Source organism: Gekko japonicus, unplaced genomic scaffold, assembly GCF_001447785.1.
Source record: "Gekko japonicus isolate JY-2015 unplaced genomic scaffold, Gekko_japonicus_V1.1 scaffold304, whole genome shotgun sequence".
Lineage (NCBI taxonomy): Eukaryota > Metazoa > Chordata > Lepidosauria > Squamata > Gekkonidae > Gekko > Gekko japonicus.
Window position 1 is genome coordinate 1213958 of NW_015161960.1, and position 16628 is coordinate 1230585.

The window sequence follows — 16628 nt, forward strand, 5'->3', positions numbered from 1 at the left end:
GACCAATCAGAGTTACCAGTAGAAGCAACTTCAGTGCATACTGGACAAGATGATAAAGAAAAATTCAAAGCAATACTAAGTTCTTAACAGCAGAACAGGAGAATGGAATATAAAAAATGGACTACAATATTTATACCACTCATAACATTTTTGCCTACCAGAATGCAAACATCCTCAAGTCTGCAAATATTCCTCAATTATTCTTCCACAATTTTCTTTAAAAGTATCACCAAGTTTGTAATCTAACAAAATCTTAGTTCACTAAATGAATGATAGGTATTTTTAAATTTGCGCTTAGAGAACAATCTCTAAGATCAAAAATACCTTCTGGCAAGGAAACAGTACAGATTTCAAATCCCTCATCTGATTGTTTCAAAGATTCTGTGATATGAATAAATATGCAATGTCTCATATCTCAGCCACTACACAAACACTTTCTAGGAAACTCAAGGAAGCTAAACATGTTACTAAAATCAACATAACATGTAAGTACATAGCTAGAAACCTAAGCTCCATTAGTTCAAACAGGATTTGGGGGCACTTTAGTTTTCATGATTGCACCTACTGTCCATACAATGCCACTGTACAATGTTCCATAAAGTACGCCCATTTCTTGCTTCCAATCTTTTTTTTCCCTGTCATGTCCTGAGCAACAGGGGAAGTGATCATCTGTTATTACTGTAGATCCAGTTTCTGTCACTGGTAATAATATCTGAAAAATAAATCAATTATCAAACTTCAGAGCATGGTGGAAGACAGGGGGGCCTGGCGTGATGTGGACCATGGGGTCGCGAAGAGTCAGACTCGACTGTGCGACTGAACAGCAACAACAAATCAATTTCAGTGGGGACTGAATTCATTAGTGGTCTTGAAGCCACAGTTTATTCAAAATCCTCCAGGATTTCCAATGCTTTGCAAGGTGCAATAAATAAAGCTACACCTCTGTTATGAGGGCTTTGAAGGGAAAATATGCATATTACCAAAATCCCATCATTGGTATTTTTGACACTATGGAATGGGGTGAGATATGGAAATGTAAACCAAATTGTTAACACCAAAATTTAATGAGTACTTTCCCTGTTTTTAAACACAACACAGTGAATGGAAGATTTCTTTTACTTACCGTGAAGCTTTCTTTCTCAGTGGTTCAGGAGTGGGACAGTCCTTACTCTTGGGATAAGCTCCTCCTCCAGTAGCAGGGTCAGCTTCAAGCTTTGATTCAGGCAGGGAGGGGCTTACCCCCTGGAGGCTTCCCAGGTGAATCCAAGCCCGCTTCTCCCCACAAGAAAAATATTAGAAGAACACTTCTCCAAACTGGAGTAACTACTATAAAACAGTGAATCATCCAATGAACTAACGTAACTACAAGGAAAACCTGCCTTTACAGTTCACAGTGATGAGAGGAAGAATCCCTCCCCCTACAACCTGTGTCTGATCTACCAATCAGTTGTGTTTAGCCTGATACTTTGCAATATGCCCCCCCCCCCGTAAACTGGTGAAGCTACACCCACAAAATTGGGCGGGCAGGACTGTCCCACTTCTGAACCACCAAGAAAGGAAGCTTCACTGTAAGTGAAAGAAACCTTCCATTCTCCAGTGGTTCAGATAGTGGGAGAGTCCTTACTTTTGGGACGCAAAAAAGCAGCGTGCCCCATGGGATGGTCATTTCACTTCCCCATTTACAGGATGTGTTGCAACACTGCAACTGAAGGCCACCTCTGCTGATGCCAACTTATCCACCCTATAATGCCTAGTGAAGGAACGTACAGACTTCCAAGTGGCTGCTCTAGAGATTGTTTCCAGTGAAGGGAACAAATGGTAGGCTGCTGACGTTGCTGCTCCCCGTAAAGAATGTGCCACAATTCCCTCAGGAGGTTCTAGTTCCTTGGCCTAGCAAGCTAAGATAATGTAGCCCTTAATCCATCTGCTAAGGGTAGCAGTTGAAACCTGTCCCCCCAAGGAGGACTTTCTAAAAGACACAAAGAGTGTTTCTGACTTTCTCCAATGCTTAGTCCATCAATATAGCGCCCCTCAAACATACAGGCAATGCCATTCCCTTTCTTTATCATGTATAGGGTTTGAGCAGAAAGATGGCAAAACAACTTCCTCTGCTCTATGAAAAACGGTGTTCACTTTAGGCACAAAAGCTGGATCTGGATAAAGTACCACCGTGTCCCTGTGAAAAACACAAAGTTCCCTATTGACTAACAGTGCCCTCAGCTCCAACACCCTACGTGCCAAAGTTATGCCCACCAAAAATAACGTTTTATAGGTCAGTTCCTTTAGAGGGCATGAAACCATTGGTTCAAAGGGATGTTTATACAAGGCCCTTAGTACGGTATTCAGATTCCAGGTAGGGAACCAGTGTACCTGAGGTGTGTTTATTAAAGTGGTACCTCTCAAGACTCTTTTAACATGAGGATGGTGAAGCAATGACCTCCCATGTCTTACTCCCTGTACAGCTGATATGGCCGAAACCTGTCTCTTCAATGTGCTAGTACTAAGACATTTGTCTAAGCCATCCTGCAGGAACCGCAGGATAGCGCTGACTGAGGCTTTGAGGGGTTCTATCTCATGTTCCACACACCAGGAGTGGAACACCTGCCAGATGGTGTTGTAAACCCTGTTGGTGGATCCTTTTCTGGATGCTAACATGGTTGCTATAACCGTATCTGAGTATCCCATTTCTTCTAACAGCTGCCACTCAACCTCCATGTTGTGAGGTTGAATATTTCCAGTTGACAATGTCGTGTTAGTCCTTGTGTCAACAGATCCTCTTAAATGGGCAGATGCCATGGTTCCACTATTGAGAACTTTTTAGGTCCTGAAACCATGCTCTTTGTGGCCAAAATGGTGCTACCAGTACTACTTTCACCTTCTGTTGACATATTTTTTGTATCACTCTGTGCATTATCTGCACTGGCAGGGAAGCGTAAAGCCGACCTTGTTGCCAGTCGCAATTGTCCTATGGCCTGATCGTTTCATGTTCTGGAGAAGAGCTCTTGAATTTGACGCTTTGACTCCGTCACAAATAAGTCCAGTACTACCGTCCTGAACCTGTCACAGATCTGAGTGAATACTGCCTTGTTCAATGTCCACTCTGACTGGTCCAGACGTCTCCTGCTCAGTCAGTCCACCAGCCTATTGTCTTTCCCTGCCAAATGTATTGCTTTCAGTGATAGTAGATGTCTCTCTGCCCAGATAATTAATTCGGTCGCTTCCTTGTGTAGGGTCCACGGTCTGGTCCCACCCTGACAGTTCACATATGCCTTTGCTGTCATATTGTCCATCTAGACAATACATGCTGTCCTGACAGCCGTTTGCTGAACCTCAATAAGCCCAGTCTTATCGCCCTGAGCTCTAGGAAGTTTATGCTTCTCAACGTCTCATCCTGAGACTATTCTCCCTACGTCATCTGTCCTTTCGAGTGGGCTCCCCACCCTGAAAGACTTGCATCTGTAGTCATCACTATTCTTGGAGGGTTTCGTAGCAGAGATCCCTGTCAGAAGCGGAGCGGTTCCGGGGCTTCCGGTCTGGTCTCTGTGAATGGCGGTCACAACTCTGGGAAGCTCCCGGAGGTGATTCGCCCACACGCGGCTAAGGGGGGAATCCGCACAAGCAGAGACCCTAAGGAGCCTCAGGAAGGGGCTCCGATCCGGGGCGCTAAGGGGATGTGCCTCTTTCCCGGCCCGAAGGTCGGAAATTGAGGCTCGCCCCATGCCCCAATGGCCCTTGCTGCGGCAGTGCCCTGCACGGGGACTAGCAGAGTCGCCGGACGTCACAGAGTGATGAAGCGAGGAAGTGAAAGCACAAAGAAAGAGACAAGCGGCTAACTGTGAGTTGGAGATCGAATTACAAGCTACCGGCGAAAGCACATTCCGTCCCACGGGAAAGCCAGAGGGAGGATTCCCCCCCCCCCACTCGAGAAAGAGACTTTTTTGAAAGCAAAAAGGGGGGGCAAAGGGAAGTTTGGAAAAAGTAAATTACCTTTTGGGAGAGGGCTGAAAACGGAGTAGGGAGTGATCCCTCTGCTGCGCAACACAAACTTTTAAAAAGTAAACAAAAACTGAAAATGGCGGGGCCGAAAAAGTTCTTGGAGAGGCAGACAAAGAAGACGGGAGGAACTTCCGTTCTTAGTCCTTCCCCTGCAGGGGCTGCTGTCAATCAGCAAGAAGGTGAGATGCTCCGCCCTCTGCTAGATGAACTGCAGAAAATTAACCAAAAACTGGATAGCATGGAAAGTGCCTATAGTATTCAACAGAAGCAGATGACAGAGACAGCCAAGAAGGTGGATGAGATTGCAAAGAAATGCCTGGTATCAACGGAAGAAATACAGAAAGTCAAGAAGAAGGTCAGTAAAGTGGAAAAACACCAAGAGAAGCAGGATAATAAACTATTATTGCTTCAAATGGAAAAATCAAACCTGACTCTTCGATTTCAAGGGTTGAAAGAATCTGAAAAGGAAGACCTCAGAGACATCCTGGCGAATGCGTTGGCACCACTGACTGGCAGCGAAGCGGAAAAAATAAAAGATGAGATGGATTTGGCCTATAGAGCCTACTCCAACTTTACAAAGAAGAATAACCTGCCAGCAGAAGTGGTTGTGAAATTTACCAAGCAGCGTCTCAGAGATCAAATTTTAAAAGCAGCATCATCAACACCTTTGAAAATTAGAGACCAGACGATCAGAATTTTGAAAGATGTTCCATTTGAAATTAGAATGAAGAGAAAGGAATATAAAGGGTTGACCATGTTCTTGCAAAGCCACCAAACTAATTATAAATGGTTGATACCCGAAGGACTCGTCCTTAAGTTTAAAGACAGAAGAGAAAAGATAGACTCCATCTTCAAGGCTCAAGACTTTTTGAAGAGGCACGCCAGCTCAGAGGACGAGGCAGAACTCGCTAAGTGGATGGCAGGAACTAGCAAAGAAGACAGCAGCTCGGAGGGAGAGGTGAAAGATGAGGAAGACAAAGGAGCGGCTAGAGGGCCAAAATACAATTTAAGAGGCAAAAAAGGGAAGCACCCCAACGTTTGAGAACCAGTTCGGAAAGCGCATTAAAAGACAATACTAACCCCAAAGGGACACTATTAACACACTAACCGGTTTTGAAAGATATAGAAGAAAAAGGGATTGTCCCGCTGCAGAAGAAGATTTTGACTTTACTAATAAAAGATTAAAATACTAATTTTTAACATCACTCAACACTTTTCTTTATCCCGCTATATACCCTTCCTAACTTTCTGAAATGTAAAAGCAATAAAATTCTCTCCTTTTTAGGAGAGGGAAATTTTTTAAAAAAGAAGAAGCAGCGGAGCGGTTCCAACCACCACCTTAGCTGTTGATGCACGTTTTCTGGGAGTTGTAGCATTTTTTATCACTTGCATGCTATCTCCTCCTGGTAAGGAAACAGAAATCTCTGAAGTGGTCTGGCATGGAACTGAGACTACTGTACAATTTCTTGACAGGATACCATCATGCCCAAAAGCTTGACAAGAACCATCAACTCTGTCCTGGCTTTCTCTAGCACTTCCGGTAACAGGGACTGAATCCTCTGTTCTCTTTCCTGGGATAGAAACACTCTGTCTTGCATTGAGTCTATTTGTACACCCAAATGAATCAACCTTTGAGTTGGCTGAAGGTTGCTTTTTTCCATGTTGATTACAAACCCGTGATCCCTCAGGGTAAGGACCATTAGACTGGATGCTTTCATGCTCTCCTGAAATGATGGTGCTTTGATTAGAATGTCGTCCAGATAAGGAAAGCCAGTTGGGTTCCTCATAGCAGGGAAGTGATAAAAGCTGTGAACTGCAACGTACTCGCACTTATCCATTTTTATTTTACCAAGGGTAATCAATATGTTCCTGCAGCTATTAGAGTATTCAATCATAAGATTAGTGCAAGGTTGCTTTATGGAGTACCTATTTGGATCAAGGCCTTCAATAAGGAATTGGAAAGAATACAATTTAATTTCCTTCGAAAAATACTGGGCCTACCCATGTGTGTGCCTTATGCGGCCATCTGCCTGGAAACTAATCAAAGGCTCCTTGAAACTAACGCATGGATCAATACTATCAAATTTTGGCTACATCTACATTTTAAGAATAATGGTAGCCTTATTTTTCATATGCTGACGGAGTCTCAGTCTTCGATGTGGTTAACTGCATAGAAAATAAGATCAATTCAACAGGGATCAGTATTGATGATTTATCCTCCCTTACTCAATTTTTCTGATCCCATTTGAAACTCTGACCCCTGCTCTGAATCATCCTTGGGTTAGGCCATAAGATCTAAGGTCTTCAGGACCTTTAGCAGGAGGTGTGCATACAGCTCTTGAGGAAAAGCCTGGATTGCGCAGATGGCATCACCACCTCTTCTTCCTTTGAGAGTTTCCCATCCTTTTGCTCCAAGGAGGAGTCTGTAGAGTAAGACTCTTCTTCCCCGCTATCCAAGAGGGGACTATGTTCTCTAGAGGGAGATTTATTTCACCTTTTTTGTTTAGGTCTAGGAGGAGATCTAGAGGTGCTTGATGACTCATCTTCCCAATGATGTCTGGACCTCTTTGTTGACCTACCCCGTTCTATGAAGAATCTGGAGGGAGCAGACCCTTGTAAAGTTTCCTGTAACGTATCTTTAAACTCCCTTCACATATCAGTTCTGAACCAATTTAGAAGTTCAGTCTTAGTATCCTCCCTTGCTTCCATATCTTGTGCCTCCATTGGTTCCTGTGTGGCTATAGATACAGAATGTCTGGGTAGGCTCAGTTCGCTAAAGGAGTTCTCCCTGTCTTGGGAACTGATTTGTTCAGTCTTATCAGCCATCCCTCTTAGCCTGCAAGGGGAAAGTGAAACAGAAAAACCACCATGAGGACTGCTACTAGGAAACAAAATGGCCACCGCCATTTCCCCCACCTAATCCTTGCTCCCTATTGCCCTTTACAGAGTTGGCTAGTCACTACTAACCTTACCTGGAGATTTCCCCTCCAAGTATTAGCCTGGGCCAACCTGTTTCAGAGCTATTTAGGCTGCACGTTGGTGGGGAATCCCCCCCCCCCGACTCCTCAGCCTCTTCTAGGGGAAAGCCTTGGGTCCTCCAGGCTTCCCTAGCCTCGTTCCCTCTCCCTCCTGGAAACCATCCTCCCTTGGGGTGGCCTTGGGATCTGCCCGGTGCAGGCAAGGAAGACTCACCGCAGCTCAGACGAGGAAAGGGTTAGCTTCCCGTCCATAGAGCTACTCAGCCAGTCCAATTGTACCGCGGTCAGGGAGGTAGCCAGTTCGTTGGCATCGCCCCACTGCCAACCACAGACTGTACCGCACCCCTTGGACCTTAAAAGGGAAGGCTCTTCACCCAGAGGCCAGGGGGCGTCTGCCAAGAGCTGTTGATCCTTTGTGGCAGCCAGGGACCTCCCAGTGCCAAAAGCTCTCTCCTTTTCCATGCCACCGATATTGCACCCGCTGGTGCTGCGACCCAACTTCTTTTCTCTTTCTTCTTTGCTCACTGCACTGACTAGCGCAGCCAAAGCACGTCCTGCTCTGAAGCAGGGCCAGGAAAAACTGGGAAGCCTCCAGGGGATAAGCCCCTCCCCGCCTGGATCAAACCCGACCCTGCTACTGGAGGAGGAGCTTATACCGAAGAGTAAGGACTGTCCCACTATCTGAATCACTGGAGAAAATGGGTAAAATAAGAGAATGAAAACAAGTTTGCCTTTCAGTTCCAGCATCACCCACTAAAGTAGACCCTTGCAGATAGATTAGTCAGTGATGACTTTTGCAGTCCTCCTTACTACTGTTCTCATTTTCAGTGTTTGAAGTCATGAGTGACCGATGATTTGAGTTGATGCCAGACTATACAGTGAATTAATGGCTGAGAAGAAAGTTAAACCCAAGTCATCTTGGTCTCAATCAAATGCTCTTTCTAGTCCCTCATTCTAATCCTCACTCTTGCGTGCATTTCTCCAGCCAAAAGAGGAAAGCTTTGACATTAAAAGGAGTATTATATATCCCTTTCCTTTTACCTGTTGATACTCCTGGTGGGGGGGACAGTATTTGTCTGCTCAGTGGATGCTGGACAACTTTCATTAGTCTAAATTCTGGTGAAGCTTTAATGATACAGCAGATTTCTGGTGGATGATGCAGATACTGAAAGAAAAGGATCACGACTGGAAATTATGCATTTGTTGATCTTTTAAAAGGAATTTAAGTTTCCTAAAATAAATATATGTAAGCACTCACTCATCAAATCAAAAGGGTCTCACTCTAGTGTGTTGCACTAGCCCTCTTTGGTCAAAGACTGGTGCAACATTGGTAGAGCAGTAGGACTGATAGAGAAGCACACTCACCACATTCAATATAATGTACCTTTCCTTCTCCAGGATCACACTTTCTGGGGAGGGGAACCCAGGTCTGCAAAAGCGCAGCTTAGTTGTGGATAGAGCTGAACAAGAAGCATGTACTATGATAATGAGGCATTTCTCCGCAAATCTCTGGAACAGTCTGGCAATTGATTTTAAATACATTAGGAAAATAAGAAGGTTGAATGAATAATGCATGTGCTTTAAATAGATAAATCAGGCAACTCAACTGAAGGAGGGAGAAAAGAATGCTACCAATGGCTAACCCAGTCTGGTAAACTGAAGGAAAGTAGAAAGCAAGTAATGAACTTGTTGGGTTTTCTTAAACATTACATGTGTTTTTGAAGTTCCAATAATCTGAGCTTTGAAATCCTTTGCATGCTGTTCCAGTGTGTATGAGCACCGCCAACATATTTTAGGTTGCCACCATCACAAAAGGGAAAATAAATTACATATAACCTGAAAAATACTGCTCTCTGGAGGTGCCGGAACAGTTTCTCCCAGATGTAGGCTAGTTGTGTTTGAAAAATTTTCATTGGCGGCAGCTTTCTGCACTGACAAGGTGAGCTACATAAATTCAAAACAAACACACAAACCATTACAATTAATACAGCTTCACCAGTACATTTCAAGTATACTTCGAGTCATGAGGAAGCAGGACAGTCAGCCTCTTCCTCAAGATAGTCATCCCAAGTAGGGGCTCTTCTTAAATCCACTGGTTTCAATGGATTTAGAAGGATGTGACCTCAATGGCACAGGCTAGCCCAATCTCAGAAGCTAAGCAGGGTCAGCTCTGGTTAGTATTTGGATGGGAGACCACCAAGGAAGTTCAGGGTCACTACACAGAGGCAGGCAATGGCAAATCACCTCTTGCCTTGAAAACCCTACAAGATTTGCATATGTTGACTGTGACTTGATGGTAGTTTCCACCACCATCAATTCCACTTAGGATGGTACTGTCAGTCCCTCCCACCCAACTCATCTCAACATGATCCCAGGTATAATGGCAGCTGGTCATTGAAAAAAAAGGCACAAGGTATATAGGTATTATATGTGAACTTATGAAAATGCAAGATGATTACACAGTCCCTGAATGTCTATCAATCTTCAGATTCACTGCCTTTATTAATAAGGCAACAACAGCAATCTAGTATTCCAAACCTGTGTGGAGTAACTGATAAGCGGATCTAGTTTAATTTCGTTCATTACTATCTCACTCTTCCATGAAGGGGTTCAAGGCAACATTCACGTTCCTTCTTCATTTTTTTTTCATAACAGCCTTCTCCGGTAGGTTAGGCTGAGAGAGTATGACTAGTCTAAGACCACTCAGTGAGCTTCCATGGTAGAGTGGGGATCCTTCATGGTTCTAGTACAATACTTTTAAGTTTAACCACTAAACAAGGGCTCTGCTACATGTATGTGAGATTGGGGCACAAATTCAAATCCCTGCAGCCATAAAGTTCATCATGAATCAGTCACTCTAAGTCTAAACCTCTCTTGAGAATGCTGTGAAAATTAAGAAGGGGATTCATGTAAGGTGCCCCGTGCTCCTTGGGGAGAGAGTGGGATATAAATATAAACAGTACAGATGGAAGGCAGATTAGTTTGCAGCTGGAGTAACCAAGAAAGTTGAAGTTTACATCCCCACCCCCCCCCCCCCCCCACCCCCAAGCACTATATCATGTGTGAAAATTGAATGTATCCATTTGGCCACATTTAGAAGCTGCAAAATACAGCCATCTTCTACATATATGTAATCAGAAACACTGCATTCATGTGGGGAATTAGGCAAGGAGTTGTGCCTCATGGTAGAGCCCACACTATGTATGCAGAAGATATACTGTTCAGGCCCTGGGATAACCAGTTAAATTACCTCAGGTAGCACTGTTCAAAATTACATCTCCCTGCCCAAGACCCTAGAGAACTCAAAATTGGCTTCCAGGAAAAAACACCTGGGGTAAAAGGGGTATCAAAAGAAATGGAACCCCCCCAGGGGGTGCAAAAAAATGAACTAAAGGCACAAAAAACCATGTGAAAATCAAGGAATAAATTGAAGCAGTATGAGTTCAGAACTGACAGAAAGACCCCATATGGAAAAGCCCTTAGTATAATGCATATTTTAATTCCTGCACAGATGGTATTTTCCATGTATGACATTATCAACTGATATGGCCACACAGTTTTCACAGTTATTTAAATACCCTGAGAAACATTTCATGTCAGGTACATGGATAATATTGCTAACTGGTTTTGAAAAGTCTGAGACGGTTTTTAAAAATACTGATAAATACATTTCATTCCATTTTACTGTACACATGGGGGGAAAGTGCTAAGATTTCTGGTTGTAGGAATGCTGAATTCATTAGCAATAAGAAGAGCTGTGCTGGATCAGACTAGTGTGCCATCTAGTCCAATGTACTGTTTCACACATTGGTCAACCAGTTGCTCTAGAAGGTCAAACAAACAGAACACAGAGGCCAAGGCCTTCTCCTGATGCTGCCTCCCAGCATGGTAGTCAGAAGTCAAGGCTCTAAGAAATGCTTTAGTCTTTCCTGTAATTGCTGCATTGGAACTCATCTCCTATACAGACATAAAATCAAAGAAACTACCAATTTGTTCTGCTGCTCATCTGCTATTGCTTCCTTTGTACAAAAGGTCATTCTACCTGCAGTTCCATTCAGATTCTACCTTTATTTCAAAACTGAATTCCTTCACAGGAAGGAAATTCATGTGATACCAATTCTTCTCTGAATGGCTCACATTTAACCTAACCACATTTAACCTGTGAATCCTTTTTGAGAGCAGCAGCGAACACTCTTAACCTTACATGTATTTCCATGAATAGTTCTTAATTAAATGAATTCAGGATTTAGACAATGAAATTATGTAGACAGGAGCTAGATATGTTGGGTTGACTACTGGGGAGAGTCATTATGATCCCAAAAAGAGGATATTATTCTACAAGGACCTGGCCTAGGGTTGCCAAGTGGAACTTACCTTGGTGGCGGGGGACTCCCGGGTGGATCCCATGGCGCGCGCACTGCACATACGCCACCAGGAAGTGACGTTATGACGCCAGGCATGCTGGGGGCGGGACCACGACCCACAAAGGAAAACCATAGTTTTCTCCCTTGTATGGCTGTGGCCCCACCCCCAGCGTGCCCGCGTCACTTCCGGGTGATGCGCACGTCGGGGAGGAGTTCCCCCCGGGGCCTGATCCGGTGGCGCCGGGGAACGGGCCTCTGGGGCGGGGGTTTCCCCACCCCCCGGAGGGACTTGGGATCCCTAACCTGGCCTCAAATGCCATATCTAAAGACACTCTATGCGGCCACAGAGAAGTCACTGGCCACTGTCCAAAGCAGAATAAACCATACAGAAGCCCAATGTTTCAATAAGCTGTAGTGCAGTTAATATTGTCTCAGACTGTGAGCCCACACCCTGCCACACATCTGGGTTTTAGTCTGCTACTGATAACATGGAAATAATAATCTAGAGCCAACTACATATAACTGTCACAGAACACAGATCTGTGATATAACACTAGAGGCAATGTAGCTCTTGCACAGTAAGTTTTAGATAAAGATCTTGTGTGGAGGTAGATCTTTCATGGAAGGAGGCTTCTCTGAAAACAATGAGACAGAGTCCAACTAAACAGTCACTGAGACAGTAATAGTTATTCTGAAAATTAATAAGTATTCAATACATTTCGTTCTCTCAAGTAAACCCTGCAACAAACCCGTAAGGTAGACTATAAAAGGGGATTAGGATTCATCACCACAGAATTCCTTTCAGTGCAACCAGGTCATTAATATTAGGGTAAAATGACTCTGTAATGGGATATTATTTTTGAAAGCACAGTACAGAATCTAAAAAAAAGCCACACCAAAGCAGGAGTCTCCAACATGGTGCCCACGGACACCATGGCACCTGCCAGCACCTTTCCTGGAGCTCGCCAAGTGTTTTTAGAAAGTGAGCAGGGCACGGTGGGGCTTTTGCCCAGTAAGGCTTCTGATAGGCCATTGGAGATCTGATTGGCTGTGCAGATTATTAAAAACATCACTTTGGCAGCAGCTCACACCACAGCACAAGGATTTTCACTGTATCACTGAAGGTAAACTGCAGCAGCCATTTTGTGGTTGGCTCTGTCTCCTGCTGCAGCCACTCCGAGGCAGTCATTTTGTGGCTGCACCCACCATACTGTGTCAGAATTCCAAAGGTGACAAAGTTTCAAAAAGGTTGAGGACTACTGAACTGAAGAGTTTAATGAATTTTAAAATTATTTTTATAATGAAAACTGCAGGATCAACTGGTATGTGCATTCCTGGGACTTGAAAATAATAATGGCCTACTTATTTTCTGCACATCCATGGAAACCTCCAATATTGTTACCTAGCCCAAAAGGCCCCTATTAATATCAGTTATGGGCAATGTTCCCTCTAAGCTGCGGAGTCTTGTGAACAAAAATTCTACTTTGTGAGCTCCTGGCATTAAAGTTGTGAGCGAGCGATTTGGCTACTGCATAAATTAGTTTGCCCTGGAGCCATCCTTCCTGAGCTAAGACAAAAAATTGTGAGCTGGAGGCTAAAAAACTGAGTTGGCTCACATTAACTCCTCTTAGAGGGAACACTGGTTATGGGTGTACTCTACCCAAAAAGTATCTTTTGTCCATATAAAACCAAAGGAATGGGGCAGCATCAGGTCTCTGAAATTTAAAACCTCAGAAGCTTGGGAGCACAGTGCCACAAGAACTGTTGACCTTGGGAACTCAGAGTGAGGGGAAATGGATAATTTATCTGTTCTCCTCTTCTTGAGGTGCTGGAGGAGGGCCTCCTCCTTCTCTCGGGGCCCCTGGGAGTGGCCGGGGAATGGGATGACGTGGAGTCAGGTGGCGATAGATCCATCCCAGCTTCGGCGAAGGGAGCGGCCACAACAGCTGAGCCGTCCCAGCGGGAACCGTTGAGGGTCTCGAACCGCGGGAGTCGATGCCTGAGAGGGAAGCCCCGGAGTGGCTGGGGAATTGTGGACCCCGACTACATAACAACCGAGCCTAAGGAACCGGAGGACTTTGGAGATCGGGGAGTTGAACTCTGATCGTTCAGCTGGGCTGGATGGGGTGTACAGAGTGCCCCTAGTGGCCGGTCCAAGGAACAAGCAACTGCTGAGGAGAGTTGCTTCCTTTCCCCTTGGGGGGAGACCTGAAGCCTGGAGGCTGCTGTTGGACAGTCCTCTAATGCTAGAGGTGGTGGGTCATCTGCACTCTTGGCAGTTGTGGAGGTAGCAGCGGAATCCTTTTCCATTTGGCAGCAGTTTTTGAGTGTTTGTGGGTGGATGTGATTTGTGATTTGTCTGCTGGTAGGATTATGAATGAGTGCTGTATGAGTGATGAATGTGGTTGTTGATTCTGATTCCAGGGATTTACAATGTTTAGATAGTTAGGATTCTCTGGTATGACCTGTTTTGTATAACAACACTCTGATTGTTTTTATTAGCAGTAGATTTAGATAGAGTTTAATCTGTTGTCTTGGGAGTGAATCTTGCTGCTCTCTGTCATCCACTCCACTGGTGGCCTGAAGCATTGCGGAGGCCATCAGTGTAACAAATATCTGGGCAGCAAATTCCGGTGCTTTTGGAACGGGGGAAGTGCGGTGGACTTAGGTGGGGTTTTAAGGGAAGGAAGCAGAGAAACAGAGCGACTCGGCGGCCTTCCAGCCTACGGCCCATCCCAACAGTGGCTGGCAGTGGGGACAGGATGGAGAACCCCCCTCCATCACTGGTGCTGTGCGCCAGGTCAATTAACAACAAAACTACAACCCTTCGGGATTTTGTACAGGAACAACGTGTTGACCTGGCGTGTGTGACCGAGACCTGGGTGAGGGAGGGTGAAACGGTAGCTCTCACCCAGCTTGCCCCACCTGGATTTTTGGTCTTCCACCAGTCACGGACTAGGAGGCGGGGGGAGGAGTGGCTATCTTCATTCGGGAGGCTTACTCCTTCAGGGTGCTTCCGTCGGCGGAGATCGCAGGCGTTGAGAGTGTCGGCTTGATGCTGGAGGCTGATGAGAGTTTGCCAATCTGGTTGGTGTATCGACCACCTAACGCACTGGCCAGTAGCCTGTTGTCCCTGCTGGAGGCCGTATCAGGCTGGGCGCTGGAGCACCCTAGGCTGATTGTCCTGGGTGACTTCAACGTCCATGCCAAGGACGCGGCCTCCAGCCGGGCTACGGACTTGGTGTCGACCATGGGGGCACTGGGACTCTCTCAACTTGTCTTGGCTCCCACACATCGGGCTGGTCACATGCTTGATTTGATCTTCGTGGCGGGGGTGATGATGGACCGGATCACTACAGAGGTAGTGCCATGATCGGACCACCAGGCCCTCAAGGCCCGTCTGAAGGTTCCACCCCGACCTTGTTTAGGCGGCGAGCGGATTTTTGCTTGCCCGCGGCGCCAAATGGACCCTTTGTGGCTCCAGATGGCCCTGCGGGATCCGAAGCCCCCTGGCGGCTCATTGGATGAGCTGGTGAAGGACTGGCATGTCTGGCTTTTCTTGGCCATTGACGAGATCGCTCCCAGGTGCCCTCTCCGTACTCATGTTAGGCGAGTGCCTTGGTATACCCAAGAGTTGCACGAGCTAAAGCGAGAACTGAGACGGCTAGAGAGACGGTGGCGCTGAGCTCGTGACAAGGCATCTAGAGCATCTTATAGGACACTTATGAAAGCCTATGAGATGGCAGTCAAAGCCACAAAGAGAGATTTCTATGCGACCACGATTGCATCTGCTAGCTCACGCCCGGCCCAATTATTTAGTACAATTCGGTCTTTGACAGCTCTGCCACAGGGCAGGCAAAATGTTAGGGAATTGGATATTGGCTGTGAGGCATTTGCGAGCTATTTTGCAGATAAAGTCTCGGTGTTCTGCCACGACTTCCCCGCCACAATTGAAACAGTGAGCGAACTTGAGGCCCCCTGCACATCTTTGGTGCCGGGTTTAGAGTGTTTTGACCAACTCAGTCTGGAGGAAGTTGACAGACTGCTCGTATCTGTGCGTCCAACCACATGCGACCTTGATCCGTGGCCCTCTTGGCTCATTAAAGCGGGCCGCGAAGGGTTTCAGGGTGCCCTGCGGGAGATTATCAACATGTCCCTCTCGGAAGGACAGTTCTCTGGGGCACTCAAGGAAGCGATGGTCCGCCCCCTCTTAAAAAAGCCATCTTTGGACCTGGCCGAATTGGCCAACTATCGGCCGATGGGGTTCCTGCGCATGCCCGAGGTCTGGGCGCGAAAATCCGTTAAGAGTGTGCTACAATGCCGATCGATCCAGCGCATGCGCACTGTATCCCGTGGGTGTGAAGCGCAGAGACCACATTGAAGATCTACCCCATCTTGTGATAAATGGAGCACTGATTTTTGTTATTGCATTTTATTGTTTTATTGCTATGCTGTTTTTATTTGTTTTAATCTTGGCACTCTGTGCCTCTTGTTAGCCGCCCTGAGCCTTCGGGGTAGGGCGGGATATAAATCCAAAGATAAATTTTACCCAATAGACAGATAAAGGACAATTTGAGAGTGGTGGTGGATGCAATTGAATATTATGATAGGCACCCGGAAAAAGAAGTGGGTTTCTTCTTTGTAGATGCAGAAAAAGCGTTCGATAATTTGAATTGGGATTTTATGTACAGTGTGATGGATAAAATAGAGGTCGGAGAACATTTTAGGAATATAATAGAAGCAATTTACTCGGATCAAAAAGCAGCATTGGTGGTCAATACTGAAACGACAGAGTACTTTAAAGTACAGAAGGGGACGAGGCAGGGATGTCCTCTGTCCCTGTTATTATTCATTTGGATTCTTGAAGTACTGCTGAGACAAATCAGGGAAGACAAAGAAATTAAAGGTTTAACTAATAAAGGTTTTTCTTATAAATACAGAGCTTTTGCTGATGATGTGATGTTTATGGTTGAAGATCCTATACAGAATTTGTCATTGTTAATGGATCGCTGGGTTTTTTTTGGTGTAGTTGACACTCGTCTCACTGTCCCAACAGCTTTCTCAACCCCAGCTCATTCCAACCCCTGCACTCCCCTCAGCCTTAAAGGCTAATGGCTTACCGCATCATACCAGCTTACCATGACTTTAATTTAGATAATGTTTACGCTGATCTTAGCCAAAAGGCCAGGCAGCAGCCATGATATGGATACGTAATTGGATACAACTAAAAGATTTAAGAATCTTAAAATTGGAAGGTCAAGACCTAAGTGTAGGCTGGCATGCCTCCCTA

At 45.5% G+C, this 16628-nt stretch overlaps 1 protein-coding gene across 1 annotated transcript in view; it reads right to left on the reverse strand.

Annotated features, from left to right (window-relative positions):
* Window positions 1-609: 609 nt before the first annotated feature.
* MEIKIN (meiotic kinetochore factor) overlaps window positions 610-16628 on the reverse strand; it is a 38241-nt gene continuing 22222 nt past the window's right edge. Inside the window, exons 10-12 of the mRNA XM_015429531.1 lie at window positions 8811-8918; window positions 8016-8139; window positions 610-712 (exon numbers count right to left, since the gene is read on the reverse strand). Coding sequence (XP_015285017.1) covers window positions 666-712; window positions 8016-8139; window positions 8811-8918 — 279 coding nt within the window. The 3' untranslated portion in view covers window positions 610-665. The remainder of the gene's footprint in view (window positions 713-8015; window positions 8140-8810; window positions 8919-16628) is intronic.